Consider the following 27,132-nt stretch of genomic DNA (forward strand, 5'->3'; position numbering starts at 1 on the left):
CGCAACCTTCCTTAATGTGACTGAGTGACGTGTGTGTGTGTGTGTGTGGCTACGGTTTCAGTTTGGACCGCGGAGCGGAAGGGAAATAGAAACTAATCACTGGTAAAAAGCCCAGTAAAACTCAGAAAAACAATCACCAGGAATAAATGGTTTCTCCCTGGTAAAGATAGTAGCTCTAACAACAGGTAATATGATAAACTGGTGATATTACAGCCTGTACATGCAGTACAGGGGACGCACTTACTAAGTGAAGTCTTTTCCGATTACCGAGGTCCGTGTGTGTTTAATAAGTCTATGTGTGTCCGTGTGAAAGTCTGCATGTTTATGCCTCCGTCCATCCACTCTTTTCCTTATATCCATGTCTTTTGAGGCTTTTATTACATAGTTGTAGTCCGGGCAGCCGCATTCTTGGATTATGTCGTCACCAGCGCATCATCGCAAGCGCAGAAAGAGTCAAATAACTGTAAAGAGGTCTTATATTAGTCTATTTTCTTTTTAAAGTGGTGGTTTTTGTGGCTTTAGACTCCAATTATATATTTGTATATAATATTTTCCCTACAATATAAACAGGTTCACAATATAACTATTTTTTGTAGTTTCTGTTTCCACTGTATCCAGATTAATAATAATCTTTCTCAACAAGAACTTTTAATTGATTTGTCACATGACTGTTCCAGGGTTTGAGTTTTTTTTATTTAGTTTCACCATGTTATTTCTTGGCCTAAATGCTTTTAAACACTTGCTGTACATTCAGCTGACATAAAAATCTTGTTTTCAAATATGTAGAATAATTGTGAATTTATCAGTAGCAGTAGTAGTTTTAATATTTTAGTTCATTTTTTGCAGGCACCTGCAAATGTGTTTAAAAGAAACTAAAACTAAAGAGAGAATGTTATTTAACTGTCGAACCTTGTCATCATTTTCTTTATTTATATAGTTTTTTAAAGATAAAAAAAATGTTTATGGTCTTGGTCGTGGTCTCATCTCCATCCGAGATGAGTCCAATGATGGTCGTGTCGTCCGCAAACTACAGGAGCTTGACTGACTGGTGAGAGCAGGTGGAGCTGTTGGTATACAAGGAGAAGAGCAGAGGAGAGAGAACACAGAGGAGATCCAGTGCTGATGGTCCAGGATAGAGAGATGGTTTTTCCCAGCTTCACGTGCTGAAGTCTGTGATCCACCAGCAGGTAGAGTCTGGCACATTTAGCATTTTCCACTAAAATATATGAGTTGTACGCCATATTTATAATTGCAGGCAGGGGATGGAGTCAGCAGTCGCATGACCTGATGTCAGCCCGTTGAAAAGAACTGTAAACTGTAAGCACCATATGTTTTAAAAGCCTCATTCATAAAATGCTTAAAATATTGCTTGTGGACAAATGTTGCTAGTACACATTTTGCTTTGAGACTGGGTTGGATGTGGACATGGCTAAAGAAGAAAAAGGAGGAGGAGAATTGGACATAAAGGCTACTGCAGGCCTTTGGTGGGGAGACTATAATGGTGACAGTGACACACAACAGGAAGGAAGAGGAAGACGTTGCATGGTGAACAGTCGCCGTTAAGGCAAAGGAACTCCAGGATATCATTGCACCACAGGAGGTGGATTGTTACAGTGAAGAACAAACCACAGTCCAGCATATCTGTGAGTGAATTTAGATCGCTTTTTTTTCTGTCCCAGTATGTCTTGAATACAAGAAAAACAGACCCATCCCCAATCTGACTCCTAAATGTTTGGTGTCCCTTAGAGAAATCTGTGACCTGAAAGGGCTGCAACCATTTGGTCCATACCTGTCAAGTATCAAATTTTGGGCAGGAAACTCCATTATTTTACTCCTCTTTCCCACCATTGTCCCGTATTTGTGTTATCCCGTAAATATCCCGTCTTTTAATGTAGTAATAATTAAAGATACAGAACAACATTTTTCTGCCTCTTTAAATTGAACACTGTCACTAGCCTCGCGAGAACCCGGAAACAACTGAAGAGAGATGGATGAATGTAAGAAGACGTTCCGGCAGAAAAAAACACAAAGAACTCGTGTAAATACCTTGGAAAACGGGCATCAGGATGGGTCACAGTTACATGTTCTGTAAGATTTGTAACTGAGATTTTATCGTCTCCCGCTGGGAAAGAAACAAAGTAATCACAAAGAAAAATCAGCCAATCACAAGCACCAAAAATACACACTCCTTTCCATAAGTGTTAAAGGATGTAAAGTCTGCAACAAATGTGTATGTCATTCACTAAAAGGTCATTAGTGAATGCCAGAGAACCACATGAGTGAGCATGAGAAATTAAAAGAAAATATGTAATACAAAATAAAATGTAAATGTTTAACTTAAAAACAACACACATGGATTTAACAGTAAATATTCAATGTGTTGACTTGTATATGAACTGTAAGTATATTAAATAAACAAATGTGCTTCATATGCACATTTATGATTTCATTTAGGCTGCATTGTAATTTAGGAATTAGGGATGGGCAATATTTTGAGATTCAAGATATACCCAGACCTTCCCCATAATAAGTCACACTACAGAAATCACTCACACATGCTGTCCCATGCAGGTGAAAAAGCCAAAAGTGGCACATATTGTGCAGCTGTTTGCTAATAAATGTCAATGTGTGGCATTTTGCATAAGCAAATTTAACCCACAATTGTCTTTCTGTTCAAAGTTTCATTTGAAATAAAATTATCTAAATTTATATCATTTATCACCATTTAGAGAAAATATATTGAGATATGAGTTTTGGTCCATATCACCCAGCCCTAGTAGGAATGTTCACAGCATTTCAAAGTCAACAAAGGTAGTCCTACCAGATTATTAATCACCTAATTGTATTTTGTAAGTGGTTGATTAGTGGCTATTTTAGATTTCTTGTCCACGTGTGGATACTGGAGCTTGGTTGGGGTAGAAGGATGGCTCATAGCATGCACCAGAAAATTTCCTGTATTTTCAAATCCAAAACTTGACAGGTATGATCTGGTCAGATGATGAATCGAAGTGATGATTAAAAATAACTCAGTCAGTATTTCTCTGTGTTTGTCCCTGTATGCATGTGTGGGCTAATGCACCATGATTGAATGTGGAGTGAGGTTAAAGTGGCGTACTGTTGGAGAATAAACAAATATTTCTATAACTCTACCCAGGGCCAGACAACCACAGCATGTCACTGAAGTGCCTCTAAAAAGGGTAACCAGATGTAAAGCATCCAATTGGAAGGCATCTGTTAACCAAAAAGTATAGAAATTACAGATGTCCTTATGTTTCCTGTTCATGTCTATTTCTGAAATAAATTATGTGTCATAGTAAAAGGTCAAGTAGATGTGTCAAAGTGGTTAGAGGAGCTGGGGGCGCTCGTGAGCAGCGACATGTGAGGACGTGTAGCATTGTTGCCCTGCAGGGTTTCACCGATTTTTTATAAATATATGTTACTATCTGACATTTAAGCGCTACCTGCCGTCATCTGAAACCCTACTGCAAATACCAGTGCCGTGTGAAATATCATTTTCGCAATGTCGGGATCTAAAAGCTCCAAAAAGGCGTAACTCGCTAAAGCAGCCAAGGCTGCTGCTACATCCCCGGATACGGCTAAGCTAATGGCTGCGATAGCTAACTTGGAAAAAACTTGGAGGCAAAAGTAGAATCCAAGTGCCAAACGCTCTACGAGACCATTGACTCCCTCCGCAGTCATTTCAAAGAGCAACTGTATGGTGTCCGGACGGAATTATGTGCAAAAATAGACCCGCTAGCCACTAGCTTCTCCGACCACCAGGCCCGGCTAACTAGCTTGGAAGAAGCTACAAACACATACTCCGATAGAGTGGTGGTTTTGGAGGAAGAGGTTCACAGTTTGAAAGAGACTGTATCAGCCCATGTGAATAAAACTGAGGACCTGGAGGGAAGACAACGCCGCTGCAACATACGAATACTTGGGGTAAGAGAACAGTTTGAGGCCGGGACACGACCTGTTGCTTGTGTGGCTAAGCTACTTCAGGAACTTTTGAGCTTGGATGCGGCCCCCACGCTGGACGCGGCGCATCGCAGTCTACAACCAGCCCCGGTGAGAGGACAGAGACCCAGGCCGCTCATTGTTAAGTTTCATTACAATCAAGAAAAACTGGAGGTTCTACGCAAAGCGGCGAGGAACGGGCCCCTGCTCTACAATAATGACAAGATCCTCATCTTTCCGGACCTGCCGCCTACAGTAGTGAGGAGGAGAGGGGCATTCAAGGATGTGAAGGAGTTGCTCCGCGGCTGCCAGGACGTTAGATATGGTATGCTGTATCCCGCAAAACTGAGGATCTCCTCGCCTTTGGGGGAAAAGTTCTTTACCGATCCAGTGGCTGCTAAGGACTACACCATGAAGCATTTGGTGCAGAATGGCAGACAGGATGAGGGCTGAATATAATATAATGATGGGGAACTCATTGGTTCATAATGTGATTGTTAATATAATTGTTCTCTCTTAACCCGCATATTGTAGAGTAGTAAGTTGGATGGCAGTGTTTGATGTCATACCGTATTTTGTCAGTTAAGTATTTTTAGAAACCTTTTGTTCCCTGCTGAGGGGAATGTTAGTATTAGAACGAGTTACATGTTACATTTAGGCTCTTTGGGGGGTGGGCTGAGGCTGTCTCTTCCTGCGTGGAGGAGACAGCCTGTGGGGGTTGGATTTCTTACATTGTGTTTGTGTTTTTTTTTTTTTTTGTTTTGTTTTGTTTTTTTTTACTCCTTCTTTCTTTGTTTACTTGGCTGCACTCACTTGCTCCATACAGATGTTGCTCCACACGTACCATGACTGCCCTTACTCAGTGTGAACATGGCCACCTCCTCTAATCCATTGCAAACAGGTGGGCCCTGTTCTACAGCATTTATTACATGGAATGTGAAGGGACTTAATAATCTGGTCAAACGTAAAAGGATTTTTGCTCATCTTCAGACCTTTAAACCGGACATTGTCTTTTTACAGGAGACACACCTGCGCCCCACACAGGGTAATAAACTGTCGTGTAACTGGTTTTCACAAGTGTACCATTCGGGCTTTGATTCCAAGGCCAGAGGGGTCGCTATACTTATTAAGAGGAATCTCCCTTTTGTTTGTTCAAATGTAACACATGATGTCAATGGTCATTTTGTCATGATTACAGGTAAATTACACAATACCCCGGTCACATTATTAAATGTTTATGCCCCTAACTGGGATAATCCACAATTTTTTAAGAAAATCATTGGCCTATTGCCTGATTTCAATACTTCCTATTTGATAATGGGAGGGGATTTTAATCTTGTACTTGATACAAGTCTGGATAGATCGAAGGCGCGCAAATCTGCAGAGATTTCCAAATCAGCCATAGTTATCAATTCCTTTCTCCAAAATTACGGTATCTCTGACCCGCTGCGTGCAACCGAGCCCGTCGCAAAATATTATTCGTTCTTCTCCCCAGTACACCACTCGTACTCTAGGATTGATTATTTCCTATTGGATAATTTTCTTATTCCTAAAGTTACCAAATGTAAATATCATAGCATTGTTATTTCTGATCATGCACCGGTTCAACTAGATATTACATTTCCGAATTCTTGTGCCGTGCAGCGGGTCTGGAGATTTGATTCAACTTTATTGTCTGATGAAGAATTTTGTAAATACTTAACGTATCAAATAGATTTTTTTCTGGACCTTAATGATACCCCAGACATCTTGAAATCCATACTATGGGAATCTCTTAAGGCATACCTGCGCGGCCAAATTATCTCCTTTGCAGCCCAGAAAAATAAAAAACGTTTTAATCGACTTAGGGAACTGACTGAGCTTATAGCAAACCTGGACTCACAATATGCTAGTAATCCATCTCCGGATCTGTACAAACAAAAACTATTGCTGCAATCTGAATTTGAAACTCTTTCAATTAAACAGACTGAGAAACTTTTGCTCAGAACAAGACAAAAGCTATATGAACACGGAGAAAGAGCCAATAGACTTCTCTCGCATCAGCTGCGTCAGTCGGTCTCAGATAACTCAATACCTGAAATCAGAGTAGACTCTAGTCGAACAACAACTGACCCTAAAGAGATTAATACAGTTTTTAAGACATTTTACCAAAAACTCTACACCAGTCAGACTGCAGGTACTACAAACGATATAGATTTATTTCTAGGTAGATTAGATATTCCTACAATTGCGACAAATCAACAGGAGTCACTTGAGAGACCTATATGCATAGCTGAAATTTTAAAGGCGATTGGGTCTCTGCAGAGCGGCAAAGCGCCAGGTCCAGATGGGTTTTCGTGTGATTTTTTCAAGGCATTTGCAAATAAGTTGGCACCCCTACTTTGTGATATGTTTTTAGAAATACAAACAAATAATAAGTTGCCGCAAACCTTGTCCCAAGCCACAATCTCTGTGTTACTAAAAAAAGGTAAAGACCCTCAAAAATGTGAATCTTATCGGCCAATCAGTCTATTAAATGTGGACTATAAAATTCTTACAAAAATTTTTGCACTCCGCCTTGAAAGTATTGCTCCCACAATCATTCACGAAGATCAAACTGGCTTTGTTGCAAATCGACAGTCCTATTTTAACACTCGACGCTTATTCAATGTTTTGTATTCTGACCACTCCACAGATCAGCCTGAAGTGATTGTCTCTCTCGATGCCGAAAAGGCTTTTGACTGTGTGGAGTGGCCATATTTGTTATCGGTCATGAGCAAGTTTGGTTTTGGGCCAAAATTCATATCATGGATTAAGATTTTATATTCAGTGCCACTCTCCTCAGTTCGGACTAACAATATTGTTTCAGACTATTTCCCACTATATAGAGGTACCCGCCAGGGCTGCCCCTTGAGCCCCTTGCTTTTCGATATTGCAATCGAGCCTTTGGCTGTGGCACTGCGTTCGGATGAAGGTGTTAGGGGGATTAGTCGAGGAGGAGCTATTCACAAATTATCTCTTTATGCGGACGACTTGCTTTTGTACATATCGGACCCGGCGGAATCTATCCCGAGAATGTTGGAACTGCTTGCCTCGTATGGCCGCTTGTCAGGGTACAAGTTGAATCTGGGAAAAAGTACATTCTTTCCCATAAACCAGCTAGCTAAAGACCTGGATTATATAAATATTCCATTCAAAATTGAGGAAAAATCATTTACATATCTGGGGGTACAAATTTCCAATTCCTATAACAGTCTTTTTAAATATAACTTCACCCCGCTTCTTGATAGAACCAAAGCGGATCTGTTGCGCTGGACAGCTTTACCCATCTCTCTTGCCGGGCGTATTAATACTGTTAAGATGGTCGTTTTGCCTAAATTCATGTATCTTTTTCTTTATTTCTTCCCAAAACATTTTTTAAAAAAATTGATAGTATTGTGACTTCATTTATATGGAATCAGAAATGCCCAAGGATTCGGAAATCCAGATTACAGTGTTCTAGAGCTGAAGGTGGCCTTGCCCTACCAAATTTTATGTATTACTACTGGTCAGCTAATATTGTAAAACTTTCCACCTGGCTACGCACATTTAAAGAGGGCGGCGGCCCACTTTGGTCTGTTATGGAACTGGGTTCTAGTCCTCCAACCACACCCATAGCTCTAATGTGTTCCTCATTGCCATTAGAGGGGAAAATAAAATCCACGAATCCATTGGTTAAAAGCTCTCTCAGTATCTGGTTTCAATGTCGTCGCCACTTTTCCTTCAAACAGATCCTTACTTATACTCCTATTACTTCTAACCCTTCTTTTTTACCAGCCTTAAATGAGTCGGGTTTCAAAATTTGGCAAACAAAAGGGATTGTGTTTTTCAGGGACCTGTTTATTAATGGCTCATTTATGTCATTTGAAGACTTAGCAAAAAATTTTGATATTCCCAGATCTCACTTTTTCAGATATTTACAGGCCCGTAGCTTTGCATCAAAGCATTTCTCCACGTATCCAAACAAATCACATGCTTGCCCCCTTGAAGACTGCTTGCAGTTACAGTCTATTTCCAGAGGACAGATTTCCAAAATATACAATGCGTTGCCGCGATTACCGCACATAGACCCTACTTCTTTGGCTGAGGTGAAGATTTCTTGGGAACAGGACCTAAACATGAAAATATCTGATGATGCCTGGGATTGAAGTATCGGGCTCATACATTCAACGTCCATCTGCATACGACATTGTTTGATACAGTTTAAGGTTCTTCACCGTTCTTATTTCACTAAGGCCAGGCTTGCTAGAATATACGGTACCTCTGATGATGCGTGCCCAAGATGCAAACAGTCGCCCGCCACCATGAGCCATATGTTTTGGCTCATGGTGGCATTGGGTGGGTTTTGGGGTTCTATATTTGATGCTTTCTCACATGTGTGTGGCAGAAAGATTGATCCCAATCCGATTACCGCACTGTTTGGTGTTGTCCCAAGTGGACATGGATTGACTACGTACCAGACCAGTGCCATTGCCTTTTCATCACTTTTGGCCCGCAGACTCATTTTAACAAAGTGGAAGGACGTACAACCTCCTTCCTTTATTCAGTGGGTACGAGAGTTGATGATGTGTCTGCAAATGGAATATTTAAGGTACAGCTTACGTGGGTCAATAAATAAATATCATAGGACATGGTCGCCCTTTATTGCTTATGTTGAAGGTTTGCCTTTTACTTGAGTGGGATGTGTAAAGCAAAATTCAATCATTGAGGAGTTGGGTTGTGCAGCGTATTGTTTAGACATATGTTTTTTTTTTTCTTTTTGTTTTTGTTTTTTGTTTTTGTTTTTGTTTTTGTGTGTGTGTAATCTATTTTTATGGGTATATTTTCGCAAGCTTAGGGCTCATGTGCCGCTGGTTGGCATTGTGGTGTAAATCTCTGTAAAATAAGTTTGAACAAGCCCTGATTCTTTAAATGTTTGTTTGTATAAAACTGAAAAATCTTTAAATAAAGTGTTCAAAAAAAAAAAGTGGTTAGAGGAGCTTGTAGATTTTACATGTAGTGTATTTGTTTTGTTTTTATAATGCTGCATTTTGATCCTTTTTTTTTTTTTTTTCCAAAAGGCAGGATACATTGTAATATCCCTAAAAACTCATTTATGACACAGCCACGAGTCAAAATGTAAACATCGTACCGTACCGGTGCGCACATTCTCACTATTTGTTTTTTATGTTTATATATATGAATCACAAACATGGAAAGTGTCATGCACATTTTTCATCTCTGTTTTGGTCGTATGGTTATAAATGAGGCCCCAGGAACTAATACCAATGCTTAGCTTATTATGGCCTCAAGGCTCTGATCAGGATGAGCAGGTTTGGAGGTTTGAAGCGTGGTTTACTTGGTGATTTGTAATGCTGGAAGTCTCAAGGTTAATGCCTGTGATTTTCCATTATTTCTTCTTTTCACCTGATGTGCATGTTAAAGATGAAGGGTCACCTTTTCTGCATTCTGAAAAATTGAATATTCATGCGAATGTAGGCCTACACAGAGCTATGTCTGCCTTGTCTAATCCAAGGCGTCTTGTCTAAATAAAGACCATTTATGGATATAAAATAGAATTAGCAAACAGAGAGGCAAGTGAGGAAGATGGAGGAATAGATAACAGAACAGCTAACAGCACAGAGCAGCTCCGCCTCTCCCACCTACATCTCTCTCCGTGCTGCCACTCACCTCCTCCCATCTTCGATTCCTTCCTCCCTCCCCCCCTGCTGCTTCTGCTCTTCTGCACAGAGCTGCAGTGTATGAAAGGGTCCTCTGGGTCTGGCTTCACTGCAGTGTAGAGCAGGGCAGAACGGCTGTGTTTGTAGGATGCGTTGAAGGATGGTGCACCAAGAGAAACGTGTTTACCAGGTTTGAGAATTTCTATTTGCTTATGTTTGAAGGCACTAGACCTTTTAAAAATCATATATACAGCTTTTCATGATAGTAGATGTGCTGCTTTATGCATCTGCCATACCGGGTGAGTAGATGTGTCAAAAGGGAGGGGTTGACATTTTACATTTTCTGTACTTGAGGAACAATTGTGATGGTAGTCAAAATGTTAGGCTTCTTAAATATATGTTCAATTGGAAGTTTGTCATACTATCTACTTATGAGAAAATTGTTTTGTGAAGAGAAATTTGTACAAGCAGTCTAAATGGGTTTGCTAGTTGTCTGAAGTGGGTGAGCAAGGTAGGTCTGTTCTGGACAGTGGTGAAGGCCAAATGATTTAGGCTCTTACATCACAACCTGGTTTCGTGCGTCACAAACAAGAACGTTGTGTGTTTTTGGAGATTATTTAGAGACCCAGCCTTAATTTTAGACATGTTCAATGGCTTTGGTGAGATTGAAATAGAGCATATTATGCACAACGCTGGGTTTTTTAAATACATTACTCGCTGTGCCACAACAGAAAATCATCCTCTTAATCAGAATCAGTTTTATTTGCCAAATACAGTTTGAAAAACAATACAAGGAATTTAGCTTGACGGATGGTGCGAAGAACAAAAAACCAAACAAACAAACAAACCAGAAACACTATAATAACAGTGAAGCTTTGTCTTGAATGTTTTGCATTGTCAGCAATCCTGGCAGATTGCCTATGATTTCAAGTATATAAAAAGGTCTGGCAAATGTAGCAGGATTGAAAACATTTTCATATTTTGTCTCTTGTTGATTATAGGGCGTCCTTTCACTCAAATGTATCTGAAAACATACAATGACTACGCATCATCTGCTCAGCTTTTCCTATGGGGCATACCTCTGGTCGCGTGACTGCCGAGTCAGTCTCGTTGTAAATAATGTTCACTGGAAATTGCTATATATTAAGAGACCTTGTGGCTTTAGTTTCATGTTGATAAAATTTCTAGCGAGAAATGTACCCTGTAATTTTTATGGTATCCATTCGGTTTATGTATACGATCTGTACTTTGTTTTGACATACATTCCTTCGGCTTCCCCCTATGGTGTTGCGGAGGACGTTATGAGAACGTACCATAAAGGAAGTTGAATCACAGGCTGTGTAACCATGCTGCTACGTGATTTATTCATCTAAAATTGTTTTTTTTTATTATTTCTATTCAATTAAATTTGAATATACAGTATCTCTGCACCTCGAGCCTAAAGTATTGTTTAAGTGTTTGAAACCTTCTAATGATGTAACAATGTAAAAAAGTGTTTTCTTTAAAAAAGTAATGAGTCATTATAAACCTGCCTTTACTTTAAGAAAAAAAAAATATATTCTTAAATTAAAAATTATTAGACAGGCATTAGATTTTTTTTCTTCTTTTTTTTTTAAAATAAACTACTTTTCAAAAGATATCTCGTTTATTTCTGGTAAAAAAAAATTGGACGAGTTATTTGTGTTTGCCGATTGCTACAAAGGCTAAAGAAAATAATTTCCAATGTCAAATAATATCTACTTGTGTGATGAATCTTTACATCAAATGTTTAATATTGATTTGAGTAACTGTTTGTTTTGTGATATTGATTGTGAGACCATTGAGCCTTTTTTTCTTTAACATGTAATCATTTTATCATAGATTTTATGTCAAGATTCAGGTTCATAAAGTTGATCTGAATAAAAACAAAGATTATGTGTATAGCTCAATTTTAATTTTGGCAAGGTTATATTATTATATAAGTGTAAATAAAGACAAAGTGTAAATAAAGACAAAGCCATGTTTTTCACATTCACTAAATAAGTTTTATATAATATTTATATAATATATAAATATTTAAAAACAATGTAACATGTGTCTGATCAAAACCTGCTGTTAAAATGTCCCACATTATTGGGATTTAGTTTTTTGAGTAATTTTGGTTTTTCTATTATTTTTTGGTTCTTAATGTTATTAACTGAGTGTGTTTTGATTCAGTCGTATTTCTCTTAATGTGGTTGTCTTTTTATATTTATAAAAGATTAAGCTGACATAGATGCGTCTCCCCTGCTAATGTCGGACCATGATGGATCTCTTGCTAAAAAATCTTAGGAAGTTTTCTGTCATAAATACCTGACATTTCTGAGTTTGGTGTTGATCAGATAACGCTTGTAAATCTTATCAAATATGAAGTTTTCTAACTATAAAATTAAATTATTTATTAAATTATTTGTTAGTTAAATTAGGCTTTATTGCTGTAGAAATAATCATATATCAGGAAATGAGGCTATTCATTGGCCGAATTAGCAGGCCATGCTAATAGCAGATATCAATGTTCATTGACACATGCTATAAAAAAGGTGAAGAACTTTTCTGGATCTTTAGAGACCATTTTCTTTCTTGTGTACTGTAGAGAGTGACAACATTCAATGGCCATTACTTACAAATATTATTTGATAGTGTCTGACATTATTGGAAAGCTTAGAATCCACATTTTCAGAAACGATAACTCAAAATGCTCCTGACCAACATGTTCCTGGTTTGTATATGACCCCTCACAAAGAGGGTAAAATATGTAATATCATGTGAACTGTTGAATATGCGCCCTAATGTATGTTTCTGGGAGTTAAAGCTGCGGTAGGCAGAATCGTTAGGCGCTCCCCTCTCCCTTCTTGAACAAACCTCATCGGTCTACTTTACCTCTTTGCGACTGTTTTCGCGATAGAGACTCGGAACAAATGTAGGGACTTTGTCTTGTGTTATTGGAGAGTTTTATGATGTTTTAGAGACATGAAAGCACATATCACTTACTGCTGTGAGGACATTAAGAGGCTCAGAGTCGGAGCTGCTTCTCACATTCCAGCAGCTGCAGCCGATCTCAGCTGATCAGAGCAGACACACTTCGTCCACACTGCAGCTGAATTGAGTCTGTTCTTTCCACCTTAGTTCAGTTTTAATAAGCAATTTATCCCGTCTGTTATCTCTCTCTCTGAATCGGAGTGGACTGCGCTGACTGAAAGCGGATCGCGCACAGCTCACCGCACACACCGAGTCAGAGGAACCTCAGCAGGGTTAATTCCTCCTGAACACGTTTGTGCCTTTAATTCTGTTGCTTCTCCACCTCTGTCTTCCTTTTTCCTCTTGCTTTACCGTGTAACCGCTGTGAGAAAGGCTGCATTAGAGACTTCAGCTGGAATGTTCCTACTCTCAGATAGAGAACACAACGCATTGACTTTTGACAAGCAGCTCAAGCAGCTCAAGCAGCCAGTAGTAATGCTTAAAACAGCTCATGGGATCGCCCTTTTGGTAGAAAGATCTCTGATTGGCTGAAGTCACTCTCCTGTATTTCTAAAGCTGATTTGGATTACAATGTGAAATACAATATAATGAGATGATTATGGATTTTTGACTAAATAAAACAAAAAAATTGCAAAATGCAGCTTTAACCTGTGATGGCCTGATCGCCGGTCAAGTACAAAACTTAATTTCAAGTTCTGTTTAAATTACTTGCTGTCTTTGTTTTAAATGTGGTTTGAAACTCCGAACAAATACCAAAAACCATCATACTAAAAGAAAACAGCTGGTTACTGAAGTTAAGTTAAGTTTTTGTTGATTTACTCATTCTTGACTCAGACTGGACCAACTGGGCCTCAACTCATCCTTCTGTAATTGGTTGCTGGACTTCCTCAGTGAGAGGCCACAAGCAGTACAGGTCGGCAACAACATCATCTCAAGCACAATCACACTAAGCACAGCCCCCTCCCCCCAATAATGTGTGCTCATCCCCCTGCTCTTCACCCTGCTGACCCATGACTGCACACCAACCTTCAGCATCAATCACATTGTAAAAAACGTTGCCTCACAGCTGTATACTCACCTCTCCTGCAATAATCTTTATGAACAGTTCCAGTCCAGTTTCTGCCCACTCCATAGCATTCAAACAGCCCTACTGAAAATCAGCACCACATTAAATTCAATTGCTATGCGGATAACACCCAGCTCTATATCTCCACCAAGCTTAACATCTCACTTCCTCCCTCCTCCCTCACTCACTGCCTCACTGATATAAAATCATGGTTCACATCCAACTTTCTGAAATTAAACAGTGATAAAACAGAAGTTCTATTAATTGGTACAGAATCTACTCTAACCAAAGCTGACTCTATGACCAGTGACAACTCCTCCATCTCTCCCTCTCAACAGGTTTAGAGTCTGGATGTCATCCTCGACATGACTCTATCATTTACTTTTCATATCAATAACATCACACGGTCTGCGTACTTTCGCCTCCGCAATATAAACCTCCGCTCATCTCTCACACCTCACACTCGTTCACAGTCTGATCACCTCCCGTCTTGATTATTGTAATTCCCTCCAGTTCGGTCTCCCCAACACAACCCTTCATAAGCCAGTATCATCACCAGGACCCCCGTTACTCACCATATCACACCCGTCATGCAGCAGCTCCATTGGTTACACATCACATACAAAATACTTCTACTCACTTTTTAGGCCGTCCACAATCTCACCCCCCCATACCTCTCCAACATCGTCCACATTGCCACACCGTCTTGCTCACTCAGATCATCCTCTTCCATCCACCTCAGTGTCCCCCCTGCACGCCTCATCACCATGGGGAGAAGAGCTTTCAGTCGCTCTCCTTCCCAGCTCTGGAACTCACTCCTGAACTCCGAAACGCAGATTCACTCACCACTTTCAAATCCCAACTCAAAACCCATTTGTTTAAACTTGCCTTCTCCCCCTGATCAACATTATTCCACTGGACTTCAAATATTGTCCACCTTATTTTGTCTTTGTATTTCTTGTTGTTTTCTACTGTTTGTAACCTGTTTTTTGAACGGTGACCTTGGGTACCTTGAAAGGTGCCTTATAAATAAAATGTATTATTAATATTATTACTAAAGTTTGCGGATGATACAACTGTTGTAGGTCTCATTTTCAACAATGATGAGACAAACTTCAGAAAGGAAGTCAGTCATCTAACCAAGTGGTGCAAAGACAACAATCTCCTTCTAAATGTGGGCAAGACCAAGGAGATTGTGGCTCCTTGGTTTTTCTGTATGTCTAGCACATGGTGAAAAATTGACCATGTGCTAGACTGAATCAAGATTGACTTGATTCAACTCAGATTTCAAATCAGATCATTTGGCATTAATAGCTGAGTACACTGATCTTTCAAAGTGCTTCTGATGGTCATGCTGGGTCCATGTTTTAGCTTATCCAAATGGATACTAACGTGCTGAATGAACATTTGAGCACTCAGGGAAATCTTTACATTTCTGGTGAGGAGTTCTAAAGAGTACATGTGTTTTAGCTAAAATACCAAGCTTCTTATTCTGCCATGTATGTGTACCATCTACATGGTAAACAAGCTGTGATGGCAACACGTTATTCACTGTTTTTTTGTATTGATGTGTTTTTTTCTTGGTTTTTGCCAGGCTCAGAAAAATGAGAGAGAGTGCATAAGGCAGAAACTCGCCCTTGGCAGTTTCTATGACGACGAGCCTGTGATCTATACCAGCTGCAGCAAAAATGGACCGTCTTCTCGGTGGGTTTGACATTTTTGTGCTTGTCTATGTCTCGATCTATATGCGTGTCCATACTTTTGATGACTTAATTCTACTAAGCTTGTGCTTTTGGGCCTCATTTTTGATTTTATATAAAGACTAGTTGGTTTACTATGGGTAGAACCAACATAAATTGTTGGTTCTACCCATAGAGATTGTCCTCTCACAATCCAAAAACATGTATGTTTGGTGAATGAATAAGTGTGTGAAAACCTAATAAATTGTAATTGGATTCCTGTTAAAGGAATTCCTGTTTGCCACCTTGCGGTCCTGAATTAGCTGCCTGGAATATCCTCCATCCCCTGTGACCCTATTTGGATAAGCACATTGGCAGTGGAAATAGGGGATCAGTCAACACGACCCCCACAAACATTTGAGGAGGGTGGTATGGTCAATCCCCTCCCTCAGTTTTACCCCTATAAATATAATGCTGGCCCAAGTTGGTAATCAAAATAATTTTTCATTTTGTGGGTAACTTCCTGCATAGAAATATCGGCGGCTTCTGGTGATGAAAAAAAAACGGTGATATAACATTTAAAGGTGCACAAAATAAAATCAAGTAAAAAAAGTTTCAAGACGCGATGACATTAGACCCTCTTGCTCCCTGTAATTGCAGTGTTTACAAGATGGAGGACAGCATGGAGATAGTGGTGGTGATGACAAGCGGACAGTACATTGTGAGGTGGTGGACAGTATGTGGCTCATTCAGATTGAACAATATCAATATGGGTCATGTGTAAAATAGGCTCATGCATAATTTCATGAGTCGTGAGAATAAACGCAGTCACAGCTGTGTCCTTGAAAACAGCTCTGCAGCCAAAAGCATCAATAGCTGTAGAAACATGCGGTGCCTAGTTTACAAAGGGTGTCTGGGCCCAAAGATTCAGTATCGTCCCTAAGTTCAGATATAACAAGATTAAAATATGATTCCTCACATCAACTAGAGGTAGTAGAAACAGCCTTTCTAAAGCTAATGAGCGCTTTGGCGACACTTAGTGGTGACTGATACACATGTCTCCCCTTTTTCAAAGCCCAGTTTAAAACATTTACCTGTTAATTACTCCTCCCCTCTACATTAACCATTAACCTTCTGCAAATGAGTCCGATGTGAAGGGTCGGCAAAGGACAGTACAAAGACCCTGATAGGTGAATTATTTGGAAGAATTGTGGGTTTGGTGTAACAAGCATAACATTTGGTCAGCAGATAGACTATGCCTCAGTGGTGATTTTTAGATCTCGGGACATCTCAGTTTTGACCTGTGTCAAAAATGGTGGCTATTTTGAAAATGGCCTCTCTCATTTGAAATTCTTTGATATTGTTGGTTTAATCAATTCTAGGGGGTGGAAATGTTTTGTATTATGAATCATATATCAGGAATTGTACTGTCCACATAACAGTTGAAAAAGCAAATAATCACTACTTTGAGCTAAAAAAAAAAAAAAAAAGAATCTTCTCAGGCTGTGCATTGCCTGCCAGATATGCCATGGTGATTGGGACGAGGTCATTTAACAGGAAAATCAGGCCTATCCACCATCTCTGTCTCAGATGGGTGGCCTGAGAACTGGAACCAAGTCTGACTTGATGCCCTGCTTGGAAAGCCTTGTTCCAGTGAAAGAGGATCTCTGCACCCCAGAGTAGGTCAACATCCTGGATGGTGCTGGCATCATCAACATGCTGCTACCAGGCAATGCAAAGACATTCCAATGTTATGCCACTGACGTCTTTGTGCCTTTTATCACATTCCAGCTTCAGCATGTTTACATGTTTTGACCGTCAAACTCTTGTGTCACGTTGATGTCAGGCCAGAATCAGCTGATCAGCTTTGCAATTTACGCAGCGATGGAACAATGTTTACATCTGAGTATGAGTGACTATTCAGGAGCTCAGAACCTGCTGTAGGATGTTTCCATGGACCGATAAGAGCAAAATTACAGTCCTGATGAAGAAGACATTAAATTGGGGAGCAGACAGAGAAGTCCATCTGCTTCCAATTTCACTTCTTCAAAATGTTCATTTAAATAAGGCAGTCTCAAACACATCTATACACGCACCTACTAGTGGCGCAATGTTAGTGAATTCCCCACAGCAGGTGAGCAAACAGCGCCCCCAAAAGATTTAGGGACGCACCTGGTTTACTTCCCTTCATTTCAGAACTTAGTGAATCTGCCACATAATGTTGAGACAGACCTACATGTGACGTAGTTGCATTACATAAGGCAGAGAATAACATTAGAAAGCCACAGCAGAGGGTTTCCTTTTTTTGTCATGACAGCACTGATCTTACACTGTAAGTCACTGCACAGTGGGACAAAAAATAAGAAGTGCAGTTTTGTTTCAGAAACTAAGGCCTCCTTCTGATGGCTTTTTTATTGTGCTGATCTGAGTCAGGTGACTTCCACTCTTATTTAGGTAAAGGCCTTGGTCATATTTTATTTGCGTTGTATTATTTCTAGCATTTTTAGTATGCCTTTTTGTTGCTTTGAACAAAACATCCATAAGCAAAAATAATGCTACTTTATTAATGTATGTGCCATTGAGCTTGATTCTAAATTTTGTAATTTTTCAAAATCTTTAAATCGAAAACTGATTGAACAAGCATCCACATTTTATGGAGGGGGTTTACTGTCAATTTTGTAAAGTTTCCAAAAACAGAACCAAATAGAAGAACCTTACCAAAAAAAATGCCAGAAAATGTTTAGTCATGTGTGAAGTATTATTATTATTAGTATTTAGATTTTTATTTATTATTTTGGATATTTTTCTGTAATAAGCCTTTTCACACTCTGGAACTGCGCTTGTGCGATGTGGGGGGTCCAAAGTCGAGAGGGATATAAACGTCAACAAGCTTGTTCACTCTTTTGATAATTCCAACCTAACAGCATTTGTAAATTTATCTATTTTCCATATTTACCTTTATTGTTGTTGGTTTATTTTGTTGACTTGTGTAGTTTTTTTTTTTTTTATAAAATATATCATTATTATTGATGGGACAAGCGAGATTTCTGAGTGTGAAAAGGACAGTATGAGTTCTCACTTTGAAAAGGTAAATTTACGAGGTCCACCATTCACTAACCAGGTTCATGATTATTTTTATTGAGCTATTATTTTAATTCAATTTACAAATTTGAAGGAAGTGCACAAGATAGGCAGGTCGATAAATGAAACCGCACTGATCAGCTGATTGGTCACTGATTAAAAAGCAGGAAAAACCTGAATTTTCAAGGCAATAAAATGGTGTCATTTTACTTTTCTCTGGGCTTTAAAACGTTGTTCTTTTCCCCTCAGGAGGCAGGATATGGTGAACTTACATGTGTGTTTTGTTAACAACAGCAACAGCGACAAGGACAGTGATGCTGAGGACAGCAGGACAGAAACCAGCCTGGACACACCCCTTTCTCCTATGGTATGTACTCTTTGTCTCAGCAACAATCTCACACTTTATTCCAATCTCTATCAGATCTCTCACAATCCACATGTAATAACCACAACATCACTTCCCCCTACAGAGCAAGCAAAGCTCATCACTGTCAGATCGAGACACAGCAGAGGAAGACTCAGACCCATTAGATGATTGTGGTGGGTTTTGGCAGGTGCAGAGAAGACTGCAAGAAGAGGCCAGGGTGGCATTGGCTCTGGCTCGACCAATGGCACGCATGCAGGTGGAAGTGGAGAGGCAAATTCAGTTGCACAGGCGTTCACTTGTTGCTGACTTGGTTAGTTTCCAGGTTTTTGTTCAAAAACAAACTTTAATTTCATTAAGATTTTTTATCTGATTGAATAAAAAACCAACAGTTCATGAGACTGCAAGATTCAAGTAACTGAGAATAAAAAAACAATAGATTGTACATACAAAGAGCATCAGGTGTATGTATTAGGGATGTAACAATTAATCGTAAGGCAGTTAAAAATCGATTCATAGGTATCACGATTGACATCGATACTTTGAAAATTTAATCGCAGTACTTTTTTAAACAGCAGAGGGCGCTATATATATTTATCCCTTCTCTTGTCCAGCAGTGTACGCGGTGGGCGGAATCTGCTACTACTTTCTTTCTGGCCGCCTTCTACTCTTAAACATGTTCATAGATGATTCCTTACCCCTTTTGCACCGAAAGTATATCTGTAATAATACGTGAATGTCTGTAAAAGTCACGTTTTTCTATTAGCTCTGTCTGCTAGCATAGCATCTCTTCTTTACTGCAAGAATTTCTGCATGCCAACCGACCACTGGGTTACCAGCGCCCTCTGCTGGTCCAAACAAATATCTGACGTAAATCAGTGCAATGACTGTTTTTTTTTTTTTCTTTAAGTCCATTTGTTAAGGCACAAAATACATTTTCAGTTGCACTTTTAAAAAGAAAAAGAACTATTATGCAGTTTTGCGTTGTTTACTATAGAACCAGAATTTAAATTAATAGGCTTCTTCATTTGTATTATTCCTTTTTTTATTTCATTCAAGATTTATTTTTAGTTAAATTGCATTGTATAAATAGTACAGTATTTTCATGAGAAAATCGTATCGTGAATCCAGTATCGGGAGTTGAGTGAATCGTTACATCCCTAGTATGTATCATCAAGTAATCTATTGTAAATGTAGCACTTTGAGATGACTATAATTGTAATTTGTGCTATTTAAATAAAGTTAAATTGAACTGAATTAATCCCAATCCAAGAAAATCCCACTGTAAATGTAAATTCACATCTAGATCCTTTGGATCGATATGTTAATGTTTTGATCATTCATTTCTGCAGCTTCCAAACCTGCCTCACATCAGTGAGGGCCTTATGAAGAGGAATCTAAGGAGAGGGGGCATGAGACACATGAATCTTGGACAGCTGCAGGTCATCACAAATGACTTACACTCTCAGATTCAGAGTAAGTTATCCAAAAAGTACACCACTTATTTAGACATTATATTTAGACTATAATGTCTAACTATAGTTAGATAACTCTCAATTAATCACATCTAACCTCATAATCTTCATAAACTTTTTCATTTTTCTCATCCTTTTTTCTTTTTTACTTTGTCTGCACATGCTGTCAAAGGTCAACACTACAAGTGCAATCTTTTTTACACAGTAATGCATGTTTTGTTATTGCAATTAAATGAATGAATTTATTTTATTGCGGGGCACACAGTGGCTAAGTGGTTAGCATGTGCGCCTCACAGTAAGAAGGTTCTGGATTCAAGCCCTGGGGTGACACCTGGGTCCTTTCTGTATGGAGTTTGCATGTTCTCCCCATGCTGCATGGGTTTCCTCTGGGTACTCCGGCTTCCTCCCACAATCCAAAAACATGCCCCCCCCCCACGGCCGAGCAGCCCTCCAGACGCCCCTAAGACACCAAGCTGAGAGGCAGCCACTACTCCCCCACACACACACCCGAGAAAGCACCAAGGAGTCGAGGACCCAGCGCACCCCGCCACTGACCCCAACCCCCAACATCAAGGCCCCCCCACCAACATCCACCCCACCACTCCCACCTCCACACCCAATCCCCGAGGAGAGGGCCCAGACAGCTCCCGTTCAAGACCCCAGCAGAGGGGCCAAGGCCCACGCCTAGCAGACGGCCAGAGCAGCGCAGAACAGGCAGCCGGGGGGACCCAGAGCCAGCAGGGACCGGACCCCAGGCCAGAAGGACCTGGAATAGAAGCAGCACAGGGAACAGCCCACCTCGGGACAACGACCACACCCCCGGCTGCCCTGGGCAACGAGAGGACGCTGCATTCTGCACCGTCAGCCCCCAGGCACACCAATCGAGCCCCTCAGACCACACCAGATCACCTTTTTTTTTGACACCGCCAGCGCGATGCCCCTTAGTTATTGCTAAAATCAGCCACCCCCCCCAAGGGCCCAGCAAGACCGCCACACTGGCATGCGGCGCACGCAGACCAGAGGCATGCAAGAGCATGCCTCAGAAGATTCCCGCCAAGACCGGCAAAGCCCCCTGGGAAGCGCCCCCCCACCCCAGCCCCCCACTGGCGCATGAGCGACAGGCAGCCGCCACCGCGAGAAGGAGGCACTCCAACGGCACACATCCAGTGCGGAACAGCAGTCCCCAACCAAGGGTGCCCCGGAAACACCCATCGGTCCGCAGATAGCAGGACAGACCTACCAGGCAGCTGACAACAACCGCAACCACCGAAACAGCTAGCGCCACCCCGCCAACCACCAACTGATAAGCAGACAAACCCAAGCACCCCCAGCCAGGCCCCGCAACCCCACACCAAGTGCCGCCAGCAGAGCCCCCCTCCCCACCAACGGCCATCAACGCGCCGACACAAGACACCCCTTGACGCCAGCACAGCCCGGAGGACGGCGGGCCCCAGGCCACCAGCCCCACCCCACCAAAGGCAGCGCGGCGCCACACCGGACCGCAGCCAGTTCCCAGGCGGACGGCAGGAGAATGTAACCAGAGACGCCTCACCCAAAGACCCACCCTCGGGGCACCCCCACCCACTGGGCCCAGCACATCCAGCCAGCAGTCCAACCACCCCCGACGCGGACCCTCCAGGGCAAGAACCACAGGCTGCGCCCCGACACACCCATCCAGCACAACTCCAGAGGAGGCCCCTGCATGGGCAAGGCCCCATCCCACCCTCGGCACACGCCACACACCACACACCGGCCCACGCGGACCCCCAAGTGAGCCAATGAGGGGGGCGCTAGCGACATCTCCGGCGACGGTGCGGCCAGACAGGCAGGCGGAGCGACCCACAGCAACACCCTGCCACTCATCGACCCAGGATGTAAGCGCCAACCCCGAGCAGTAGCCACCCCCACCCTGGACCCCTCCGGCCAGGAGCCACGAACCCCACCACCCCAGGCCCCCCGGCGGGCCCACGGGCCCACCCCCAAGCTAACCTACCCGGTGCGGCCCCGCTCGCCCCCCAGGCGAAAGCCACAGCCTCCCCACCAGCACCCCGGGCCGACAGGAGCCCCCCAATGCCCAACCCAACAGGAGAGCAGGTGCAAGAGCAATGGAAGGGGAGGAGGGGAGGACGGGACAGGGGGACAGAGAGCAAGGGGATAGAGCGGCAGAGAAACACGCAAGCCCCCAGCCCTATCTTTCCATTTCACTAATATTGTATTTTTTGCTATGGTGAGTGTCGCAAGGGTGGATTGTGATTGGTTTGCTGGAAGATCAAGCATCGTCAGGTCTCCTATCAGACATAGATTTGGAGAGAGAGGAATCCTGCAGTTCAAAATGCAGGACAGTTTTTCATTAATTAGAGACCAAAACTGTTGAAACGGGGAACAGAACCATAAGGCATGTAAATAAGAATCACTAGTACCCTGGGTGCACTGAGAGCAGATGTCTGTTGGGGGGAAGCCCGTTTTATACATTTTCTATTGGGTAATGTGAGATCTGTGGAAGACCTTGTATTGAATTAGCTGTAGGTTTGTGTTTTTTGTCATCTTAAAAGTATTACAACAAATTCCTGTCCAGAAATTGGTGTTCGTGGTGAATGAGAGTTCAGCCTCCCATTTAGCAATTGGTAAGTGATTAGAGTTAGTGTTCAAAAGTGCTCTGTATATTTTTGAGAGTTTTTTTCATTTTGTTGAGATTTTCTTCATATAAATAGCCAGTTCTGGAGGTTGTAAGGTAATGGATCTACAGAAGTCTTTTTCTTAATTGTTTCTGTTACTTGTAAGTACTGTAAAAAATCTATTTTTATTCATATTGAATGTTTGGGTTAGATTGTTATATGTCCTGAGCTTGTCATTTTCGAAGAGGTCTTAGAGATGAGTGATTCCACTTTCTTCCCATATTTTTCAGATAGGGCGGTTTTTTCTATTTCTAAAGTGGGGGTTGTGCCAGATTGGAGACAACATGCTAGTTTTTAATTGAATATTCATAATGTCCAGGGTTTTCCACCATGCAGTTAGGGTGGAGGCAATCAGTGGGTTATTAAAGCAGTTGTGACATTTGAGGGTCGTCGTGATAAAAAGGAGATCAGAGAGTTTAATATGTTTGTAGTCTAATTGTTCTATTTCTAGCCAGGTGTTGTAGTAATCTTTTGGTTTTAGCCATTCTGTTAAATATAATATTTGGTTTGCTAAGTAATAATGCATGAAATTAGGAGCTTCTAAACCACCCTCGTTTATATTTTTTTGTAGGGTTGAAAGGCTTATTTTGGGTTTTTTATTCCTAGCATAGAATTTTGTAATTGCAGAATCTAATCTTTTGAACCGTTGTGTTGGTGGTTTCAGTGGGATCATAGAGAACAGATAGTTTATTTTAACTGAGGCTATTCTGCCAAGGAGTGAAATGGGGAGATTGTTCCATCTGTGACTTTATCCAACAGCGGATCTAGGTTCAGTTTAATTAATTCATTTAAATTTGATGATATACTTAAGCCTAGATATTTAATTGTAGTTTAGGAGGTGGGGTATTGTGGGTTTTGGGTTGCTGGGTTCCATGAATTTTTTGTTAAAGGGAGGATTGACGATTTTGACCAGTTAATGGAATAGCCTGATAATTTAGAGAAGCTGTTTATTAGATTAAATACTTCTTCTAATGAGGATTGGGATTCGTCCAAATAGAGTAAAATATCATCCGCATAAAGATTAATTTTGTGTTCTGAGATGGATGAGTGGATTCCTTTAATAACAGAGTTCTGACGTACATCTGCTGCGAGAGGTTCAACGAATATTGCAAAAAGCAAAGGTGAGAGTGGAGTTTGAAGCTTTGGGAATGTAATTTTGTTTGTGGTTACTGAGGCCTTAGATTTAGTGTACAGGGTGTAGACCCATTGTATGAATGATTTTCTAAAGCCAAATTTGCCAAGGACAACAAGGAGGAATGACTCTATCAAATGCTTTTTCTGCGTCGAGTGACAGTAATATATTCTCATCCTAATCTCAATTTACCTAATCTCAACTCGTCTCATTTTACCACGTATCTTCATGCTTTATCTAATCTCATTTCATCCCATCCCATCTCAATCTTTTTCTGACCTTAATGTCCTCTTGAAACAACAATTCATTATCAAACAGGTTTAAATGAGGAGCTGGTCCAGTTACTGGTGATGAGAGATGAACTGCACGTGGAGCAGGATGCAATGCTGGTGGATGTAGAGGATCTTACCAGGTAAAGCAACAATCTATCACTGTTACCCCTTCCAACTCCAATTTGATACATTAGTGATGAAAAATCAGATAGATTTTGGGGGCTTTTAACCTGCCTTTTTGTTTCGTTTCCTTTTCTGACAGGCATGCCCACCGCCACCAGAGACACCATGCTCAGAAATCTCTTTCTAAATAAAGACTTTGCCTACACATGTCTGTCTGCACGTCAGTCCATCTATCAGTTTTCATCCTCACACAAGTGTACCTCATGAATTTGAAGCTTTCAGTATCAAATAAAATCTGATATGTTGGAAGCAATATCACCGATTGAGGCTTTTAGGCTTCCATTTACTCATCATTACTTAAAGCTGCAGTATGTGGAATCATGAGACTTGTATCGAAACAACCATGCTCCCCCCTCCCCTCGCTGTTTTGAAACCAATCGTCCCTTACCGACATCCTCATGATGTGGAGCTCTTTGCGACTTTTTTTTTTCATTCGAGACGGGTGACAAATGTAGGGACTTTATCTTGTGTTACTGGAGAGTTTTCTGATGTCTGATGTTTTAGAGACATGAAAGCACATTTCACTGGCTACTGTGAGTAACTAGAGGCACATACCGAGTATGAGGGACCTCTGTGAGTCCGTTCTGTCTGAGTATGTTTCTGCCTTTAGACTGTTGCTTCTCCACGTTGGTCTTCCTTTTTCCGCTTCCTTAACTGTTGTGATTTACATTGCGATGGGTATTTCTGCTGGAACATCCACCATTGTACTTTTACCATCAATGGTAAGTGAACGCACTTGACTTCAGTCGAACAGCTAATAATAATGCCTCAAAACAGCTCATGGAGCACTTTGTTTGTAGAAAGACCTCTGATTGGCTGACATCCAGCGTCACGCTCCTGGAATTCTAAAGCTTAAACATGAAAGCCAAGAGAAGGAGCAGATGTTCAGTGTACACTTCGAACACTTTGAATTAACATGTGCTTAAAGGTGATTTTTGAGCAAATAACGGCCAAAAAAACTTACTTACTGCAGCTTTAATCACATTCTCAACCTTTTTTTTTACACTGTGTAGGTTTTGCATGGTCATTTTGTAAAGTTGGAGGAATAAATACAAATCATATTATTCTTCCACACCTAAATCAAGCTTACAACATGGTTTAATAATATGTTATTATGTTGTTCATCACATATTTCACTGAAAGCACTGTGCCATTGCTGTTTATCATTGAAATCTGTATGGAAACATCAACTTTGCAATAAAGAAAGCATCTTTATATTTGCAGAATTAATTACGTTTCGAGATGTTAAGTGGTTGAAAATAGATATTACTAAAAACAACAAAGATTATATAAAAGGTCACTAAACAGCTTGAGACACATCTAGTTTAACAGTTCAAATGATTCATGGATACAATGTATGTACATAGTTAAAGACATTTATTAAATTACATATTGTGTTTCACTTTTAGCTTTATCCGAATGTCATGAAATACAGGCTAAACCTTTTTTTTATTATTGTTTGCTTTGTTGATAAATGTACTGTCTATTGATTGTAAAAATAACCAATAAATCTTTTGAATGTGTGAAAGTATCTTTTGAACATACATTCTTATGAAATTTATGCTTAAAATGTGCCCATTCAAATGATATTCTTTAAAATGTACAAATGGAGCCTGTTTGTGTGACATCATATGATACTGGTCTTGCTTTTTCATTCCAAAGCCCACACAAAGAGACAGATAGGTTGAGTTTTTTTTTTTTTTTGTTGCTTATTTACACTTAATTAAGGTAAATTAGTAAAAAAAAAAAAAAGAAAAAAGTCATATTAATAAGAAGTTCACGATTAATAACATAAAATTTTTTCACTTTCATTATATTACATAAGGTGTGCTAGTAACTGATACCAAAACATTAGCTGCAGATCCTTAGTCAGTGATTCTCATCTCCACTGGTTTACAAACCACAACCCAAACTGAGGAAAAAGGTCACTTTCAGTAATGAATGAACAATATGGAGCAGTTTATAACTGAGATAAAAATCACACCTGGCCAACAATTGCACTATTTTCTTAAAAAAATGACGTCAAATCTAGCCAATTTTGGTTCCTGTCCACCAATTGTAGTGTTCTAAATGGAGTTTACATGGAATGCTTGATTCTGATAAATATCTAGGGACACTTTAAACTGGTTGTTGCATTTCTAAAATAATTACTTAACTATTTCTGCTTTATGGCCAGGAGCAATATTATTATTATTATTATTATTATTATTATTATTATTATTATTATTATTATTATTATTATTATTATTATTATTATTATTATTAGTATTATTATTATTATTATTATTAGTATTATTATTAGTATTAATAATAATAATAATAATACCTAATAAATAAATGCCACATCTGATTTACCCTCTTCAGATGAGTTCATTGCTTTTTTTAAAGTGAGCAACACTAAAGGTGCCAGCCATTAATGCACTGTTTAGAATGTAATAAACAATCAAGGAAACAAACATACAAACAATAAAAAAATAAAAATAAAAAAACATTCTCATTCATAATCTTAACATTAGGTATCTTTCCCTTTTAATAGTTTTTTCCCATTTTACCACTTCCTTCCGACACAAATG

The 27,132-nt window shown here is 40.3% G+C and overlaps 1 protein-coding gene across 3 annotated transcripts; it reads left to right on the forward strand.

The window, feature by feature from the left end:
* Nucleotides 1–9,667: 9,667 nt before the first annotated feature.
* On the forward strand, nucleotides 9,668–26,090 carry LOC114458940 (schwannomin-interacting protein 1-like). 3 transcript variants are annotated; one of them, XM_028441323.1, is made up of 7 exons: nucleotides 9,668–9,825; nucleotides 15,293–15,402; nucleotides 18,753–18,825; nucleotides 18,929–19,135; nucleotides 20,175–20,298; nucleotides 24,423–24,516; nucleotides 24,639–26,090. In XM_028441323.1, exons 1-7 carry the CDS (start codon nucleotides 9,796–9,798, stop codon nucleotides 24,688–24,690), a joined length of 690 nt encoding a protein of 229 aa, XP_028297124.1. In that variant the 5' UTR covers nucleotides 9,668–9,795; the 3' UTR covers nucleotides 24,691–26,090. The 3 variants fall into 3 exon arrangements, with proteins under 3 accessions (XP_028297124.1, XP_028297125.1, XP_028297126.1); XM_028441324.1 differs by lacking the exon at nucleotides 9,668–9,825 and adding an exon at nucleotides 16,968–17,056 and having other exon boundaries at nucleotides 18,708–18,825; XM_028441325.1 differs by lacking the exon at nucleotides 9,668–9,825 and adding an exon at nucleotides 16,968–17,056.
* Nucleotides 26,091–27,132: the final 1,042 nt, after the last annotated feature.

The sequence above is a fragment of the Gouania willdenowi genome, unplaced genomic scaffold, assembly GCF_900634775.1.
Source record: "Gouania willdenowi unplaced genomic scaffold, fGouWil2.1 scaffold_215_arrow_ctg1, whole genome shotgun sequence".
Lineage (NCBI taxonomy): Eukaryota > Metazoa > Chordata > Actinopteri > Blenniiformes > Gobiesocidae > Gouania > Gouania willdenowi.

Coding starts and splice junctions, on each gene's coding strand:
- LOC114458940 (XM_028441323.1), top strand. CDS start 9,796: ATGGTGCACCAAGAGAAACGTGTTTACCAG. Junction 19,136..20,174: donor GTTCACTTGTTGCTGACTTG/GTTAGTTTCCAG, acceptor TCATTTCTGCAG/CTTCCAAACCTGCCTCACAT. Junction 24,517..24,638: donor GATGTAGAGGATCTTACCAG/GTAAAGCAACAA, acceptor CTTTTCTGACAG/GCATGCCCACCGCCACCAGA.